Below are 18616 nucleotides of genomic sequence, written 5' to 3'. Positions count from 1 at the left end.
GATCTTCCCGGACCGGGGCATGAACCCGTGTCCCCTGCATCGGCAGGCGGACTCTCAACCACTACGCCACCAGGGAAGCCCAAGAGAGTAGAATTTAAGTGTTCTCACTAAAAACAAAAGAAAAAGGAAAAAAAGGTAAGTATGTGAGGTGATGGATATAATTAATACAATGGTGAGAATTCTTTCACAATATATACATATGTAAAAGCATCTTACTGTACACTTTTAATATATTACAATTTTGTCAATTATACCTCAGTAAAGATAAAAAATAAAATTACTATTTTGTAATCCCTAAAGAAATAATGGATCTAATTAACACATCCATGGCTGTGAAAACCAAAGACTAAAGGTTGACAGGGACTTTTAAGATGGATGGATCAGGCTGACAACTCTCGAATGTCATGTCAATCCAAACATAAATGGGACAACCAGACATTATGTATCTCTTATTTCATAAAATAGTCCTATCAAGGAAGTATTCTTGCCAAAAGAAAAAATATTAACTTGAATCTAACCAACCTTTTAGATCTATCTATTGTTTATAGGAAATAGCAAGGATAGACAAAAAAGTTAAAACACACCATGAGAAAGCAAAAGGTCAGAATATGGGAAAAATGTGTTAGACAAACACCATGGTTTATTTATTAAACAAACAGCATGCAGAGGAGGTAGTATGGGGAGAAATGTTACATATTAAGAGCAACATAAGAGGTAAGTAAACTAAATGCCATATACCAAACTTGTCTGGACCCTTAATAAACAAACCCTCTGTAAGGCATTTTTTAGACAATCAGGAAAATTTGACCATGGACTGAACAGTATGTGAAATTAAGGGGTTATTGTTCATTTTGTTAGCTATGAGACTGACCTTGTGGTTGAGTAAAAGAAAAATATCTTTTTCTGTTAACGAAATAAAGTATTTAAAAGGGAAATAGTACAGCTTGAACCCATCCCCACCCCAGAAAATGTGAAGGGATAGATGAAATGAGATTGGCAAACTGTTTATAATATCTGAAGCTAGATGATGGAGTATATGGGGTATTGTTGTACTAGTCTCTTTCTGTGTTTATATGTTTCAAATTTTCCATAAAAATATTTTTTAAGATCTCAAGAAATTCAATGATAGTCTAACCTTGGAATCATGGTGGAGGCACAGGGAGGATGATCCCTATGAGAGAAAATTATCGGACTTTACTGTGTGGGTTTCACAGTCCCCACCAGAAGGAAACATATTTCCCACAGGACCCCAATAAATTTTATGCTAAAAATGGGCATTGAGATGCTACTTGGTTAATCCAAAGAAAATAAAATGTCCTCCAAAAATGGGAAGCTTTCTCTTCAATAGTCTTGAAAGCATTCTCTTATTCATAAAAACATGTCTTGAAATAGAAATATTCATTTTACATTAAAAAATATTTTTAATGAATAAAAGTATTCATTTTTAATTTCATGTTTAAATATTCATTTATTTAAACATGAAGTGAATCACCCATAGAGAGAAAAAACTCAGTTACTACTTATTGCAATAACTGTCTACAACGTGAATACAGCCATATTCTACCTTAATCTAAAATTGACACAAATTCTTGAAGTATATCATTATTCCTTTCTAGTTTTGCCTCCATGTAAACAGAAATATGGACGCTACACTGACCTGTCCCCTATTCGCTGCTGAGCTTATAATACTTGCATAGTAAATTTGAGAGGAAAAAACCAACTCAGTTCAATAGGAACTGAGAATAAACATGCATAACTATATGTGTCCTCATTCTGTCATCTTATAAATATATATAGTAGATATTCAGTCTTACCCACAACCCATAAAAGATCAATTCCCGAATTATAGAATGTTTATCCTCCATAAATTTTTAGTTAGAGCTACATCATAGCTGATTCATTTGGCTTTTTATTATATGTAAGTTAGTTTCAGGTTTTACCAGTCTTTGACAGTGATAGATGACACTCATAGGCAATCAATGATAGATGAGACCAGTTGCCAAAAAGTGACCATATTATCCAGGAGAATAAAGGACGTAGTCCTCTAAACTGGGAGGCTCCCAGGAGTCTATTTTGGCAAGGTGCCTAAGGGGTGGAAATGAATCCATTGGCCAGTGTATTTGTTTCCTAGGACTGCCAGAACTAAAGAGCACACAATGGGTGGCTTAAACAACAGATATTTATTGCCTCATGGTTCTAGGGGCTACAAGTCCAAGACTGAATAGTCACCAGGGTTGGTTTGTTCCCAGGGCTGTGAGGGAAAATCTGTTCCGTACCTCTTTCCTTGATTCTGATGGTTTACTGGCAATCTCTGGCATTCCTTGGCTTATGGACACAGCACTCTGGTCTCCACCTTCGTGTTCACATTGTAGTCTCCTGTGTGCGTCTCTTTACAGGGCATTCTTTTTAGAAAGGTACCAGCCATTTTGGATTAGGGACGTACTCTACTCCAGTAGAGTACTCTCAGAGTACTACTCCTCTTAACTGATTACATCTGCAGTGGCCCTATTTCCAAATTCTGAGGTACTGGGGTTGAGGACTCAGCATACCTTTTTGGGGAACACAATTCAATCCATACCAGCCAGAGAGTCAAAAAATAGAAATAGGTCACCATACCATTTTCTCCAGGTGAGCTAGTAAAAATCTGCTTTCTGATTTCATACAAATATGTTGATATTTGTTCTAGCCACAGCAGAAGAAAAGGCCTAAATTATAGCCCTCATGGGGGTCATAATCACTATAGCAGTTAGAATATAGCATGTTTCATCTGTCCTAACAATGAAATGTAACAGTGAAAGATGAGGTGAAAGTTTATTTTCTCTTCAGTTAACCATCTGAGAATAAGCTGTCAAGGGATGATTTGACTATCAGGTACAGACCCAGGCAAGTAGTGGGGTGGTACATTGCCTGTTCTCCTCTAACTAGTGTTGAGCCAATACCCCAATCTTCTAGTTTGCTTATTATCTTGAAACACAGCCAGAAAACAACAACAACAAAATACAGACAGGAAATGATGCATGCCAAGGTACTTTGAAATTTATGTGGGTGGGTCAATTGTTTAGTATTGGACTGGCTAAAAAGTTCGTTTGGGCTTTTCCATACCATCTTACGGAAAAACCTGCATGAACTTTGTGGTTAACCCAATACTTGTAAGTACTTATAGAACTCTGGAATCCATCCAGAGGAAGAGAGTGGTCTTCATTGGCTGTATTTGACAACTCAGCAGGTATAAAAAAGCAAAAGGAACTCAAGATTTGAAAACATGAAATGTACAGAAGCAAAGAAGTATCTTAAACTCAATTCCGAGAGACAGGTTTATAGCCCATGAAGACAGAAGGGTGAAACCCAATATCACTGGAGACTGAGAACCAAAATCAGTTTCCTTGGTTATAAAATATGTCTTTTACTAGTACAGCAAAGGGAAAATACATTCAAGCACATTTGTGTCATAAGTGAAGAGTCTCAAGGAGGAAAAATGCTAATACAAACATAAAACCAAATTGCTATTTATGAAAGCAAAGTTCAGTGCTACATCTCTGACCACTCCTCCCTTGCACTTTAACTACAGCCTTGATAAACTACTTGATATTCCCTCTACCTGGAATAGTCTACTTCTCTTACACACATGCAAGTACACACACACACACACACACACACACACACACCATTACCTTTCTCCTAGCTAATATCCTTCAGGTCTTAACTTAGATGTTACTTCTTCCAGGAAACCTACTGTAATATCCCCAAGACCATCTATGGTGCCATCTCTAACACCCTAGACTACTGTAGTAGCGTGGGCCACTCCGTGGGCTTTTTCCATTAAACTCCAAGTTCTTTGATGATAAGAACTTATGGTGCCTTCATCATTATTATATCTTTAGGGCTTAGTATAATGCCTGCCAAAAAGTATGTAAGTGCTCAATATAAATTTGCTGAGATGAATGCCTACATTTTGCAATACAGAAAGCAAGTCCTGTCATCCAAACATCCCTTATGTTTGGGTGATTACTTACAGAGGTCATTTATATCACTTTCCAACCTGATTTACATGTAATCTACCACCATTTGTTCCATCTCTTAAAAAGAAAGAATGGCTCATTTGTCTATACCTCTCATTAGAAAATAAGGTCCCAAGTGTAATTATTAATTTTTTAAACATTCTACTGAATACTGACAATTTACATAATACTCATTGAAAAATAGATCATTCAGTACTTTTTGAAGTAATAGCATCCTTAAAACCAGAGTAGACAGAGTACAGCAAATAAAACACAGACACTTTGACATGAGAAAAAAAATCTTCTCCAAAAGAATTCTCCCACCCACTGAACCCCCTTTTATACATTCTCCACCAATTTCAGTTTTCTCCACGTGCTTTGGCTCCAATGAGCCACTCAGAACCACAGAGATTGGATCTGTTTTTATCTTAACAGATGAGATCAGCCTCTATGTGCTGTTCTTTTATGCTCAAGTGAATAACTATAGTATTTATGATGTAGAGATCTGGTCTTATTTTTACAGGCAAACTGCAGGAATGGAACTTTATCAGTTGGAAGAGATGGCAGGCAGTGAGAAAACAGGTTTCTGTGGGTTATATGGGGCCAATAGCACTGGTGGCAGAGGGTGGGGTGCCGAAGGATCAGCAGTAGGTAAGACAATGGTTGCCTTGGCATAGCGGCAAGTAAATAATACAGAATCATAGGCCGGTTGAGAAAAGCTTCAATGGGAGGCATGGAGGGGATGGAAAATAATCAAAACCTCTTCTGAGTCATAAAAAAATACTTTTAAAAATATTGTCATAGGTTCAATATAATTGGTCTTTCTGGGATCAACTACCTTCAGAAGCACCTGCTCTTTTAGGTCTTTGAACTTTTATCCTAAAGAGGATGGTATCATTAGGAAAATGATCACCACCCACTGAAATCCTAATCAGTTAATTCTCCAGCAGTTAACCTGCACAGAAACAGCCTCTAGAGTACTGATTCATCAAAATATGTTCCAGGTTCATTCTAATAATACAATATAGCATGTTTAAGTCTTACCTAAATGGATGCAAATATTAATATCAGTATTATTTTCAAACTTGAAAGGTTTTTTAAACTAAAAGTTGATTTTTCCCCAAAATGCTAAAGCTTTTACACACATACAAAAGCATGACTCAGTTTTTGGAAATTTATTTTGCAGACTGGGAGCTCCTAGTTAACTTGGATAATTTTAAATGCAATTAGTACTTTCAGTCAATCGATGTCAGACTGTTATATCTCATTCTTTCAGATATGAGACTGGGTATTTCACAATACCCCGAAATAACTTTCAGAACAGCTTTCTCCAAGTTGTCTGGAGCCTATTTACCCCCAAATTAGAGTACCCAACATAGGCGATATACAAGATGTGACTTGAAGATTACTGATTTTTCAATGTCTCTGCAAAATTTATACATTGAATTGAATATTTTCTCCTTTAAAACAGTCACCTTGGGCTTCCCTGGTGGCACAGTGGTTGAGAGTCTGCCTGCCGATGCAGGGGACACGGGTTCGTGCCCCGGTCCAGGAAGATCCCACATGCCGCCGAGCGCCTGGGCCTGTGAGCCATGGCCGCTGAGCCTGCATGTCTGGAGACTGTGCTCCGCAACGGGAGAGGCCACAACAGTGAGAGGCCCGTGTACCGCAAAAAAAAAAACAGTCACCTTTTGACACATACGTTTAGCCTAAATATGATCTCACTAATTGTCAGAGCTGCACTAGTGCATTGCTGGGTAGGAGAGTAAGCCTTAATAAATATTCTATGATTGAACGGGTCCATGAGTGAGTGAATAAGAAATGACAGATAAATGAATTCAGAGCCTCTCCTTTGAGGACTCTGTTTAAAGCCAGTATCACTTTCTTTTTTTTTCCATAAAAATTTTTAAATTCAACTGAAGAAAAATTTTAAATTGCTGCATGGAAAAACTATAAACAAAGTCAGAAGGCAAACAACAACAAAAATTTTGCAACACATACAACAGACAACAGGCTAATTTCCTTAAAGTTTAAAAAGTTTCTATAAATAAGAAAATGACTATCCATCCAATAGAAATATGGACAAAAGACATATAGGGCAAATTTTAAAAATATAGATATTTCATTTTTCAGTTCTAGAATTCCACTTAATTTTTTAAAATATTTTTATTGGAGTATAATTGCTTTACAATGTTGTGTTAGTTTCTGCTTTATAACAAAGTGAATCAGTGTATATATGTATACATTTATCCCCACATCCCCTCCCTCTTGCGTCTCCCTCCCACGCTCCCTAGCCCACCCCTCTAGGTGGTCACAAAGCACTGAGGTGATCTCCCTGTGAGATGTAGCTGCTTCCCACCAGCTATCTATTTTACATTTGGTAGTGTATATAAGTCCATGCCACTCTCTCACTTCATCCCAGCTTCCCCTTCCCCCTCCCTGTGTCCTCAAGTCTGTTCTCACGTCTGTGTCTTTATTCCTGTCCTGCCCCTAGGTTTGTCAGAACCATTTTTTTTCTTTTATAGATTCCATATATATGTGTTAGCATATGGTATTTATTTTTCTCTTTCTGACTTACTTCACTCTGTATGACAGACTCTACGTCCATCCACCTCACTACAAATAACTTAATTTCATTTTTTTAATGGCTGAGTAATATTCCATTGTATATATGTGCCACATCTTCTTTATCCATTGTATATATGTTCCACATCTTCTTTATCCATTCATCTGTCTATGGACACTTAGGTTGCTTCTGTGTCCTGGCTATTGTAAATAGTGCTGCAATGAACATTGTGGTACATGACTCTTTTTGAATTATGGTTTTCTCTGGGTATATGCCCAGTAGTGGGATTGCTGGGTCATGTGGTAGTTCTGTTTTTAGTTTTTTAAGGAACCTCCATACTCTTCCCCATAGTGGCTGCATCAATTTACATTCCCACCAACAGTGCAAGAGGGTTCCCTCTTCTCCACACCCTCTCCAGCATTTATTGTTTGTAGAGTTTTTGATGATGGCCATTCTGACCAGTGAGAGGTGATACCTCATTGTAGTTTTGATTTGCATTTCTCTAATGATTAGTGATGTTGAGCATCCTTTCATGTGTTTGTTGGCAATCTGTATATCTTCTTTGGAGAAATGTCTATTTAGGTCTTCTGCCCATTTTTGGTTTGGGTTACTTGTTTATGTGATATTGAGCTACAAAAGCTGCTTGTATATTTTGGGGATTAATCCTTTGTCAGTTGCTTTGTTTGCAAATATTTTCTCCCATCCTGAGGATTGTCTTGTTTATGGTTTCCTTTGCTGTGCAAAAGCTTTTAAGTCTCATTAGGTCCCATTTGTTTATTTTTGTTTTTATTTCCATTTCTGTAGGAGGTGGGTTAAAAAGGATCTTGCTGTGATTTATGTCATAGACTGTTCTGCCTATGTTTTCCTCTAAGAGTTTGATAATGTCTGGCCTTACATTTAGGTCTTTAATCCATTTTGAGTCTATTTTTGTATATGGTGTTAGGGAGTGTTCTAATTTCATTCTTTTTTCGTTTTAGTATCTACACTAAGAGCAAAACTTTGTGGGTTTGGGGTGAATTTGATTAGTGAAACAATCAAAAATCACTTAGAACAAGTCTTGGGAATATGGGACACAATTCAGTGGGATAAGGGCACCTAGGGAAACACAGGGCATGACCAAAATATTACAAGTCTGACTTTCTCATAATTGGGCTCTGAAGGCAATTCCAGAAATGATTTGAACATCAACAAAACTCTGGATCAGCCATATCAACTCCAGGGTGACTTCTTTGAAAAGCTACACTCAGTATAGAAAAACTGGCATGCTAATTTTCTCTAACTGGGCTTATACATTTATGGTCAATGTTTATATAATATTTTTAAAATGTGACTGAGGGACAAGGTCCTAGCCTTATGCTAATCTTAAATCCATAAAACTTCATTTTCCCATCTGTAAAATGAAGGATCCAACTAGATGACCTCTTTAAACTTTTTAAGTGCTATCATTCCATAATTCTATAAATAAATAGTTTAAACATTGTTCACACATCTTTAACCACTCTCACTAACATTTCAGAGGTTTCATATTGAGGGTAACTCTTTCTTTAAACAACCACAGGGCCCCAAGGGAAATCATGCTTTAGGCAGCAGACCATGATGTAAAATCTACTAGAGCAAAGGTAAATGGGACACATACACGTCTCTCTCTCTCTCTCTTTCTCTCTCTCTCTCTCTCTCTCTCTCTCACACACACACACACACACACACACACACACACACAGACAGACAGACAGACACACACACCTGTCCCATTAGTAGTAAACTATCTGTCCCCAAACAAGGACAATTATTGAAGTCATCATAATGGTTACATTCACATGAAATTGATTATTTAAATCATACAGAGTACAGCTGCTCTTTATCAACTTTTTTATCTCTGTCAACTTTTCACCAAGTAGTTACAACGTCAAAAGTGGAGGGAGTGCTTTCAAACGGAAGTATGACAGCCTTGAGAAAGTTCTTTTTCCGATTGTGTCCAAAGTATCTTATTCTGTAGGTTCCAGGTTGGGCAGTATCTGGAATATGCCATTGTATCGTTGCATTGCTATGACCCCTTAATCCCTTGTGCCAATAGAAACTGTTGGCAGGAAACAAACAAACAAACCCAATTTTACTCTTAAAAATGTGTGATTAGAAAAGTGTATGATTATTCATTAAATGAATAGGAAGGGAGTACCTACCATAAGCAAGGCACTATGCTAGATATTGAGAGTATAGCAATGAACAAAACAGTAAATACTTCCTAGAAGCAGACCTTTAAGAAACAGCCATTTGTAGAAATATCTTCACTTGTTCTACCTAGCTACTTAAATTCTATCCATCCCAGGTAGCCTCACCTGATATTCAGAACACAGGATGTCCCCTGCTTTAAAACTGCTATAGCATCCTTTTAGCCCTTGCCATCCTCTGCTTCAACTTGACACTCCTTTTTGCATCTAGAGTCATTTGTTCAAAATATATATTTCATTAGCTCATGTGCCAGACTCTATGCTGGAGGTACTGAGAATACCATAGCGAGTGAGACAGACGTGGTCCAAAGTTTCATGGAGTTTATGTTCTACTAGGGCAGAGATAGGAAGAAAGCAATAAACAAGTAAACCAACAAATAATTTTTAAATTTATAAGTGAAATGAAGAAGTAGGACAGAGGGAGCCCTAAGGAGATGTCATTTAAACTGAACCCACACACGTCTAGAGGAAGAATATTCTAGGAATAAGGAAGAGAGAATGCAAAGTGTCTGAAGCAGGAGCAGACTTGGTACAGCCACGGAACAGGATACAGGTGAGTAGGATCAGGGCAGAGTGAACTGTAGAAGAGTGGCTGAGATGATAGAAACAGATGGAGTCAGATCACGTTGGTCCTTGTAGACCATGGCAGGAAGTTCAGCTACTCTCCTAGATACAGCAAGCTACCATGGGCTAACTAACTGATACTCTCAGTTATGTGGAGGGCAAATCCCCTGGGCAGAGAGGGTGTGCTCAGCATCCTATGTTTCCTCAGTGACAGGTCCAGTGCTTTCAGTAAATAGCTGGTGATACTGCTGCTGTTGAACAAGGCTGAAGACTACACATATCCTCCGTGTTGAATGCTATTCTGATTGTGGGCTCTTGAAAACAAATCATCCTTTTTTGTCATCTGTATAACCTTATTTTGGCAATAAATATGTATGTATTACTTGTTTAAAGATTACCTATACCCTAGAGTCCTAAAGATCAGAAGAAACATTATGCCCATATTTTTGAATGGCTATCAAATAGGCCACAACAAGGTCATATCTCTATTTTCAGTTAACCATGGGAGCCAAACCAACATACAAATAATCACTTAGCTTGAAGTGGTTTGAATTAGACACAAATTGCCAAAAATTTTGCCCATGTCCATGCTACTGTCCTGTGGTATGAAGTTTACAGAGTTAGGAACGGAAACATTTTCTTACTTCAAATATATTTTCAAATCTTTACATTATCTATTCAGCTCAGGTATTTGATAACAAAAAGCACAGAGAGATGTTTCTCTGAGGGAACTCCATAAACACATTCCTTTCCTCCTTGGGTCAGTAAGAATTAAACACTCAAGCTTCTTGTGTTTTAGTAATTCAAATGAAGAATCATTGACCATATACAAACATGCAATACATGGTAGGTATGGACTCGTTATTTTCCCAGAAGGGATGTTGGGCTCTACAGAGCCATCTCAACACCTTCACCCAGCAGCCCTTTCAACCACTTTGCAGGAAGGCTAACCAGCTCTTAGGGGTAATGTCTGTGACCATGGAAAAAGACAACACTAATAGATGTTTATAAGAATTGAGGTCATAACCTCATTAGCATCTAATCTTACAGAAGCACACACCACATTGTTTTGTAGAAAAAGAGGATCAAAATGAAATCTAATAAATCAACTAAATATGGCCAGAAGGCTCCTTGGGAATTTGGTATCATTAATATCATGTACTGAGCCAGTCTTCCCATTTGTCTTCTCTGCATTACTAACCAACTCGTTTCAGGGCTTGAAAAACAAAATAGTCAATAAACGTGCTCACCGAGTCTCCCAGGAGGCATCATTATGCATTATCTTCCATGTTGCTGATGTGGCCTCATATTTCTCCACAGTGAGGAAGGTCTGATGGGTCTGAAATGCAATTAATATAACTGATCAGACACTGCATAGTCACAGAAGAAACGTGTTTGTACATTGTACATACCCCATACTCCCCTTTGTTGACCATTGCTAACCTCCCAATATCTGATATGAACGTGTATTAGAATCCTAAGAGGAATCCTTAGGTGTTCCTCTTAACATTCTATGCAATGTCTTCAGAGTGTTAATTCATCCAGTCTATTAAAAAGCACGGCTTTTCTTTAGAAAGCTGAATGAAGCATAATTTTAGAGCTGAGAGAAAATTTTGGGAATTAGGGCAAAGAAGAGATGAAATAAAACAAGATTTAGAAAACGCAGCAAACAGTTTCATGACATGTTTACTGATCTGTATTCCAAGACCTTCTCTATTCACCTCAAGATTTAGGAGGGAAAATGGGAAAATTTCCTCATCTTTTCATCTCCAGGTAAGTGAATTATTAGTAAATATACCTGCCTTAGTGAAAGAATTGAAAAGGATGCATAAATCTTCCTACTCCTAGGGTGCTATAAGCGACCCTTATATTTTGTCATAATGGATTCCTAGAAACCCACATCATAAGCAGATTTTATTTTCCCAGTGGAAAATAAAAATTTCCACATTGGTGGAAAATTATAGTAATTTGTTTTAGGCCAAGAATTCAGCTTCAAATAAAGCATATATTTAAATAACATAATAAATTAAAATATACAAAGGCCATAAATCTCCAATTTTCCTTAAAAATCTTTAGATTATGGCCCTTAAGGGCAGGACTTGTGTCTAATTTACCTTTATCCATCACAACCCTGTAATTTACAGGTGTTCAAATAAATGCTGAATGGATCACCTACTTATAGCTGGGCCATGGGATTATTTAAAATTCTTCAATTACTCACCTAATGGATTATATTCAATAAAAAAAGTTTTCGTAACCACAGTGACTCTCAAAGAGAACTGTTCATGGCCATTTAGGGCAGAGTGACACTGGGAAGGCCTTCAATGGAGTAGGAGATAGGGTGGAGTAGGACCCAGTGTATAGGTCTAGAGTGCAGATCAGAGGACAAGGCTAGGATGCTGAATGTGTGAACTATGTGACCATCCTCTCCTCGCCTCCCAACCTTAATCTTTTCCAGATACATAATTAGCTCATACAGGTTAATTAATCTCTCTAAGCCTCAGTTTATTCACCTGTAAAACAGGGATAATAAAACATAACTCATTGGGCAGTAGGGAGGATTAAATTAGATTCATGTGATGATGTATGTAAAACTTTAGCCTCGTACCTGCAAAGAGTAAGCATTCAATAAATAGTGGTGAGGAAGTGATGATTACTAAAAATAAAGGGCACCAGAAATTGTTTTATGCCAAGTCCCAAAACATTCTTAGAAATTAATTCTATTCTCATTATAGCACTTTAAGCAGTTTAGTCTCTTGTTTCTCCATGGCAATAATGATGATAATATTTCTCTACCCTAAGGATGTCAGATTACAGCTAATCCTGCAGTCTTGCTACAACACTTTAATATCTTTAGAAAGTAATGTTGTAAACATGTAAATATTCTGGCATGACTTGACTGCCTAGAGAAGTTATTTCAAACATGTGCATGTTGACTACCCAAGCGGTAGAAAAACTTTCCCCAATATCATATTTGAAAATGTCATATTGTCACAATTTTTATCAAAGGAATAACCATATTTTAATAAACAGGGATGGGAAGGCTTATTTGGAAGAAAGGTATTTTGGATTGTAAGTGACAGTGGGCTCTGGGAAGAATGGCTCATAGATAAAGTGAATGCATTCTCCACCCTATTAAAAAATCTGACCTTGAAATCACTTTCATAAACCCACTTTCTATTTCCTCTATATATTTCTTTGTTGTTTGAATTTTTACAACTCAAATGAGTCTGGTTATTGCTTGTGTAGTCATATTAAAAAATCTGACCTTGAAATCACTTTCATAAACCCACTTTCTATTTCCTCTATATATTTCTTTGTTGTTTGAATTTTTACAACTCAAATGAGTCTGGTTATTGCTTGTGTAGTCATATTAAAAAATCTGACCTTGAAATCACTTTCATAAACCCACTTTCTATTTCCTCTATATATTTCTTTGTTGTTTGAATTTTTACAACTCAAATGAGTCTGGTTATTGCTTGTGTAGTCATATGAACATTCCAAGGAAGTTACAGAAGAGTAAAATAACTTTACTTTATTCATAGATATATTATATATACTTTATTATATATACATATATAAATACATATGACAAAAACAAAAAACTATGAAATGATATGTAACAAACTGTCAACAGTGATTACCTCTAAAAATGCTTATGAAAAGGAGGTATTTTCACGTTCTATTTTAAGCACTTCTATACTGTCTGTTTTTACATGGGATCTGTATTTCTTGTGTCATTTTTCAAGATTAATAAATAAATACCGTATTAGTGCCAGTAGCAAAAACTAGGGAAATGGCCAATGCAAGAAAAAGTAAAGTGCATGGGCCAGGGCTCCAAGCCAGTAGAGCGTCCACCCAGGGATCCATGATCATTCCACAACAGTAGAGGCAGGACCAGAGTCAGGAGTGCAGGAGAAGAGGAGAGGAGACAAAGATACATGTCACACTGGCCTTAGGATTATTTTACCAAATTCAATAGAGTTTTAAAATTGGAATATGGAAATAGGAACTGTATTCAAATCTTCATCATCTCAAGAGACAATGCCATTCTCTATGCATTGTGCTATATGTGATCGTAAGTAGAACCAGTTAAATGTTTCCTGTGGGCTTTTTTCCCAGACTCAACTCTACGTTAACTGTTCCCACTGAAAATTTCCTCACACCTACAAAATAAGATGAAAAGTAAGTTGGAACATTTTACCTTTATTTTGTTAAGCTCTGTAGGGATACTTAAGTAAATGAAAGGCTAAAAAGTGGACTTAAATTTGTACAAAGAATCAATGATGCTTACCTTGTTCTCTGCTGAATTCTTCGGGTTAGCACCTACAAATGTAACTTCAACAACTTCTCCCTGAAAATAAAAACTCATTTTATGACTTCTAATAAAAGTATTTTTTGCCATGCTCATATTTGGGCCATTATTTATGAAATGTTTCTAGGAGTTTGGGTACCTGTAGAGATTGTATTCTGTTTAATCAAGTGAAGTTGTCTTCCGAGAATATTAGAGAAAATACAGTTGTAACAATGGACACAGGAATTTGGGGGCAAAAAATTACTTCAGAATTTTGGGCCAATGGATTTGCTTTTGGTAGATTCAGATATAGGTGAAGATTTAGAGCTACAGTTCAAATTAGTGACAGCACATTAAAATGGCTTCTTCAGCCTTGGATAACTTCTTACATCTCCCTCCCATACACATCTAGGAAATGGACTGAATTAAATAAGGAAAGCCAAAACTTTCCATGGATGACTTATACTTTGTTGTTGTTATTTTTTTTTATATACAGCAGGTTCTTATTAGTCGTTCATTTTATATACATCAGTGTATACATGTCAATCCCAATCTCCCAATTCATCACACCACCACCTGGCCCCCACCCCGCCGCTTTCCCCCCTTGGTGTCCATATGTTTGTTCTCTACATCTGTGTCTCAATTTCTGCCCTGCAAACCGGTTCATCTGTACCATTTTTCTAGATTCCACATATAGACGTTAATATGCAATATTTGTTTTTCTTTCTGACTTACTTCACTCTGTATGACAGTCTCTATATCCATCCATGTCTCTACAAATGACCCAATTTCGTCCCTTTTCATGGCTCAGTAATACTCCATTGTATGTATGTACCACATCTTCTTCATCCATCCATCTGTCGATGGGCATTTAAGTTTCTTCCATGACCTGGCTATTGTAAATATTGCTGCAATGAACACTGGAGTGCATGTGTCTTTTTGAATTATGGTTTTCTCTGGTATATGCCCAGCAGTGGGATTGCTGGATCATATGGTAATTCTATTTTTAGTTTTATAAGGAACCTCCATACTGTTCTCCATAGTGGCTGTATCAATTTGCACTCCCACCAAGAGTGCAAGAGGGTTCCCTTTTCTCCACACCCTCTCCAGCATTTGTTGTTTGTACATTTTCTGATGATGCCCATTCTAACTGGTGTGAGGTGATACCTCATTGTAGTTTTGATTTGCATTTCTCTAATAATTAGTGATGTTGAGCAGCTTTTCATGTGCTTCTTGGCCATCTGTATGTCTTCTTTGGAGAAATGTCTATTTAGGTCTTCTGCCCATTTTTGGACTGGGTTTTTTTTTAAATATTGAGCTGCATGAGCTCTTTATATATATAATTTTGCAGATTAATCCTTTGTCCGTTGATTCGTTGGGAAATTTTTTCTCCCATTCAGAGGGTTGTCTTTTCGTCTTGTTTATGGTTTCCTTTGCTGTGCAAAAGCTTTGAAGTTTCATTAGGTCCCCTTTGTTTATTTTTGTTTTTATTTCCATTACTCTAGGAGGTGGATCAAAAAAGATCTTGCTGTGATTTATATCAAAGAGTGTTCTTCCTATGTTTTCCTCTAAGAGTTTTATAGTGTCCGGTCTTACATTTAGGTCTCGAATCCATTTTGAGTTTATTTTTGTGTATGGTGTTAGTGTTCTAATTTTAATCCCACTTGGTCATGGTGTCTGATCCTTTTAATGTTGTTGGATTCTGTTTGCTAGTATTTTGTTGAGGATTTTTGCATCTATATTCATGAGTGATATCAGTCTGTAATTTTGTTTTTTTGTAGTATCTTTTTCTGGTTCTGATATCAGGGTGATGGTGGCCTCATAGAATGAGTTTGCACGTGTTCCTTCCTCTGCAACATTTTGGAGGAATTTGAGGAGGATGCATGTTAGCTCTTCTCTAAATGTTTGCTAGAATTCACCTGTGAAGCCATCTGGTCCTGGACTTTTGTTTGCTGGAAGATTTTTATTCAGTTTCAATTTCATTGCCTGTGATTAGTCTGTTCATATTTTCTATTTCTTCCTGGTTCAGTCTTGGAAGGTTATACTTCTCTAAGAATTTGTCCATTTCTTCCAGGTTGTCCATTTTATTGGCATAGAGTTGCTTGTAGTAGTCTCTTAGGATGCTTTTTATTTCTGCGGTGTCTGTTGTAACTTCTCCTTTTTCATTTCTGATTTTATTGATTTGAATCCTCTCCCTCTTTTTCTTGATGAGTCTGGCTAATGATTTAGCAATTTTGTTTATCTTCTCAAAGAACCAACTTTTAGTTTTATGGATCTTTGCTATTGTTTTCTTTGTTTCTAGTTCATTTATTTCTGCTCTGATATTTATGATTTCTTTCCTTCTGCTAACTTTGGGTTTTGCTTGTTCTTATTTCTCTAGTTCCTTTAGGTGTAAGGTTGGATTGTTTATTTGGGATTTTTCTTGTTTCTTGCGGTAGCCTTATATAGCTATAAACTTCCCTCTTAGAACTGCTTTTGCTGCATCCCATAGGTTTTGGATCATCGTGTTTTCATTGTCATTTGCCTCTAAGTATTTTTTGATTTCCTCTTTGATTTCTTCAGGGATCTCTTGGTTATTTACTAACGTATTGTTTAGCTTCCAGGTGTTTCTGTTTTTTACTTTTTTTTCCTGTAATTGATTTCTAATCTCATAGCATTGTGGTCAGAAAAGATGCATTATATGATTTCAATTTCCTTAAAATTACTGAGGCTTGATTTGTGACCCATGATGTGATCTATCCTGGAGAATGTTCTGTGCACACTTGAGAAGAAAGTGTAATCTGCTGTTTTTGGATGGAATGTCCTATAAATATCAATTAAATCTATCTGGTCTATTGTGTCATTTAAAGCTTGTGTTTCCTTATTTATTTTCATTTTGGATGATCTGTCCATTGGTGTAAGTGAGGTGTTAAAGTCCCTCACTATTATTGTGTTACTGTTGATTTCCTCTTTTATAGCTGTTATCAGTTGCCTTATGTATTGAGGTGCTCCTATGTTGGGTGCATATATAGTCATAATTGCTATATCTTCTGCTTGGATTGATCCCTTGATCATTATGTAGTGTTCTTTCTTGTCTCTTGTAACATTCTTTATTGTAAAGTCTATTTTATCTGATATGAGTATTGCTACTCCAGCTTTGTTTTGATTTCCATTTGCATGGAATATCTTTTTCCATCCCCTCACTTTCAGTCTGAATGTGTCCCTAGGTCTGAAGTGGGTCTCTTGTAGACAGCATATATATGGGTCTTGTTTTTGTATCCATTCAGCAAGCCCATGTCTTTTGGTTGGAGCATTTAATCCATTCATATTTAGGGTAGTTATTGATATGTATGTTCCTGTGACCATTTTCTTAAGTGTTTTGGGTTGGTTTTTGTAGGTCGTTTTCTTCTCTTGTGTTTCCCACTTAGAGAAGTTCCTTTAGCATTTGTTGTAGAGCTGGTTTGGTGGTGCTGAATTCTCTTAGCTTTTGCTTGTCTGTAAAGCTTTTGATTTCTCCAATGAATCTGAATGAGATCCTTGGCGGGTAGAGTAATGTTGGTTGTAGGTTCTTCCCTTTCATCACTTTAAGTATATCATGCCACTCCCTTCTGGCTTGTAGAGTTTCTGCTGAGAAATCAGCTGTTAACCTTATGGGAGTTCCCTTGTATGTAATTTGTCGTTTGGCCCTTGATGCTTTCAATAATTTTTCTTTGTCTTTAATTTTTGCCAATTTGATTACTATGTGTCTCGGCATGTTTCTCCTTGGGTTTATCCTGTATGGGATGATCTGGGCTTCCTGGACTTGGGTGGTTATTTCCTTTCCCATTTTAGGGAAGTTTTCGACTATAATTTTTTCAAATATTTTCTTAGGTCCTTTCCTTTCTCTCTTCTCCTTCTACAACCCCTATAATGCGAATGTTGGTGAGTTGAATGTTGTCCCAGAGGTCTCTTAGGCTGTCTTCATTTCTTTTCATTCTTTTTTCTTTATTCTGTTCCGCAGCAGTGAATTCGACCATTCTGTCTTCCAGGTCACTTATAAGTTCTTCTGCTTCAGTTATTCTGCTATTGATTCCTTCTAGTGTAGTTTTCATTTCAGTTATTGTATTGTTCATCTCTGTTTGATGGTTCTTTAAATCTTCTAGATCTTTGTTAAACATTTCTTGCATCTTCTCGATCTCTACCTCCATTCTTTTTCAGAGGTCCTGTATCATCTTCACTATCATTATTCTGAATTCTTTTTCTGGAAGGTTGCCTATCTCCAGTTCAGTTAGTTGTTTTTCTGGGGTTTTATCTTGTTCCTTCATCTGGTACATAGCCCTCTGCCTTTTCATCTTGCATATCTTTCTGTGAATGTGGGTTATTCGGATGACTTATACTTGCACGTACACTTACATATAAAAGATACAAGATGGATTGACAAGGTGTGTATTTAACTTTTCTCCTGACATAACTAAAAAAACTCGACAAATATGTATTAAAGAATGGTTTTAAAGACAGTAGGCATGAAAACAGTGATGCTTGAGTGACAGAAAATGAAAAAGATGAACCTACAGTTGCCTCAGTTTTATGCCTTCAGAGAGTTTACAGGCCACAGCATAAGGAGGCAGAATCAAGCAATGCTAGGCAGTCTATGTAAGTTAAGGAATAGATGTGGGAGTCCAAGACAGCCAAGTGGTCTTGAGTTCACAGGGTAGAGTAACAGAGAAAAGAGAGGACCATAGAAAGGAGAGGTACACAGAGAGAGAACTCTGGAGATTTGCAGAAGGCTCCCTTCAACTATGCATGCATGTAAGGAAAGTACCTGAACCTAGGAAAAGAATCATTTAAAAGAAATAGAGAGAAAATCCCAGGCTCATAGAGAACTGTGAAAAGTTCCTGTTCCCACCAGCCAGAATGGGAAAACTCATAATTCAAAAGAATTCTACCTTAAGTGCAGGGTGGAGAGATTTTCCCTAGAATAAAAGCAGCTCTGTCTAAAAACTTACAA

The 18616-nt window shown here is 36.9% G+C and overlaps 1 protein-coding gene across 3 annotated transcripts in view; it reads right to left on the bottom strand.

The window, feature by feature from the left end:
• Positions 1-8419: 8419 nt before the first annotated feature.
• Positions 8420-18616, bottom strand: part of ASAH2 (N-acylsphingosine amidohydrolase 2) — an 80328-nt gene continuing 70131 nt past the window's right edge. For all 3 annotated transcript variants that reach the window (XM_024744842.1, XM_024744841.1, XM_024744843.1), the window contains 3 exons: positions 13651-13710; positions 10607-10695; positions 8420-8641 (listed from right to left, as the gene is read on the bottom strand). In XM_024744842.1, the coding sequence (XP_024600610.1) occupies positions 8452-8641; positions 10607-10695; positions 13651-13710 (339 nt within the window). In that variant the 3' untranslated portion in view covers positions 8420-8451. The remainder of the gene's footprint in view (positions 8642-10606; positions 10696-13650; positions 13711-18616) is intronic.

The sequence above is a fragment of the Neophocaena asiaeorientalis genome, unplaced genomic scaffold (assembly GCF_003031525.2).
Source record: "Neophocaena asiaeorientalis asiaeorientalis breed wild unplaced genomic scaffold, Neophocaena_asiaeorientalis_V1.1 scaffold131, whole genome shotgun sequence".
NCBI lineage: Eukaryota > Metazoa > Chordata > Mammalia > Artiodactyla > Phocoenidae > Neophocaena > Neophocaena asiaeorientalis.
This window is presented reverse-complemented; position numbering and strand designations above follow the sequence as displayed.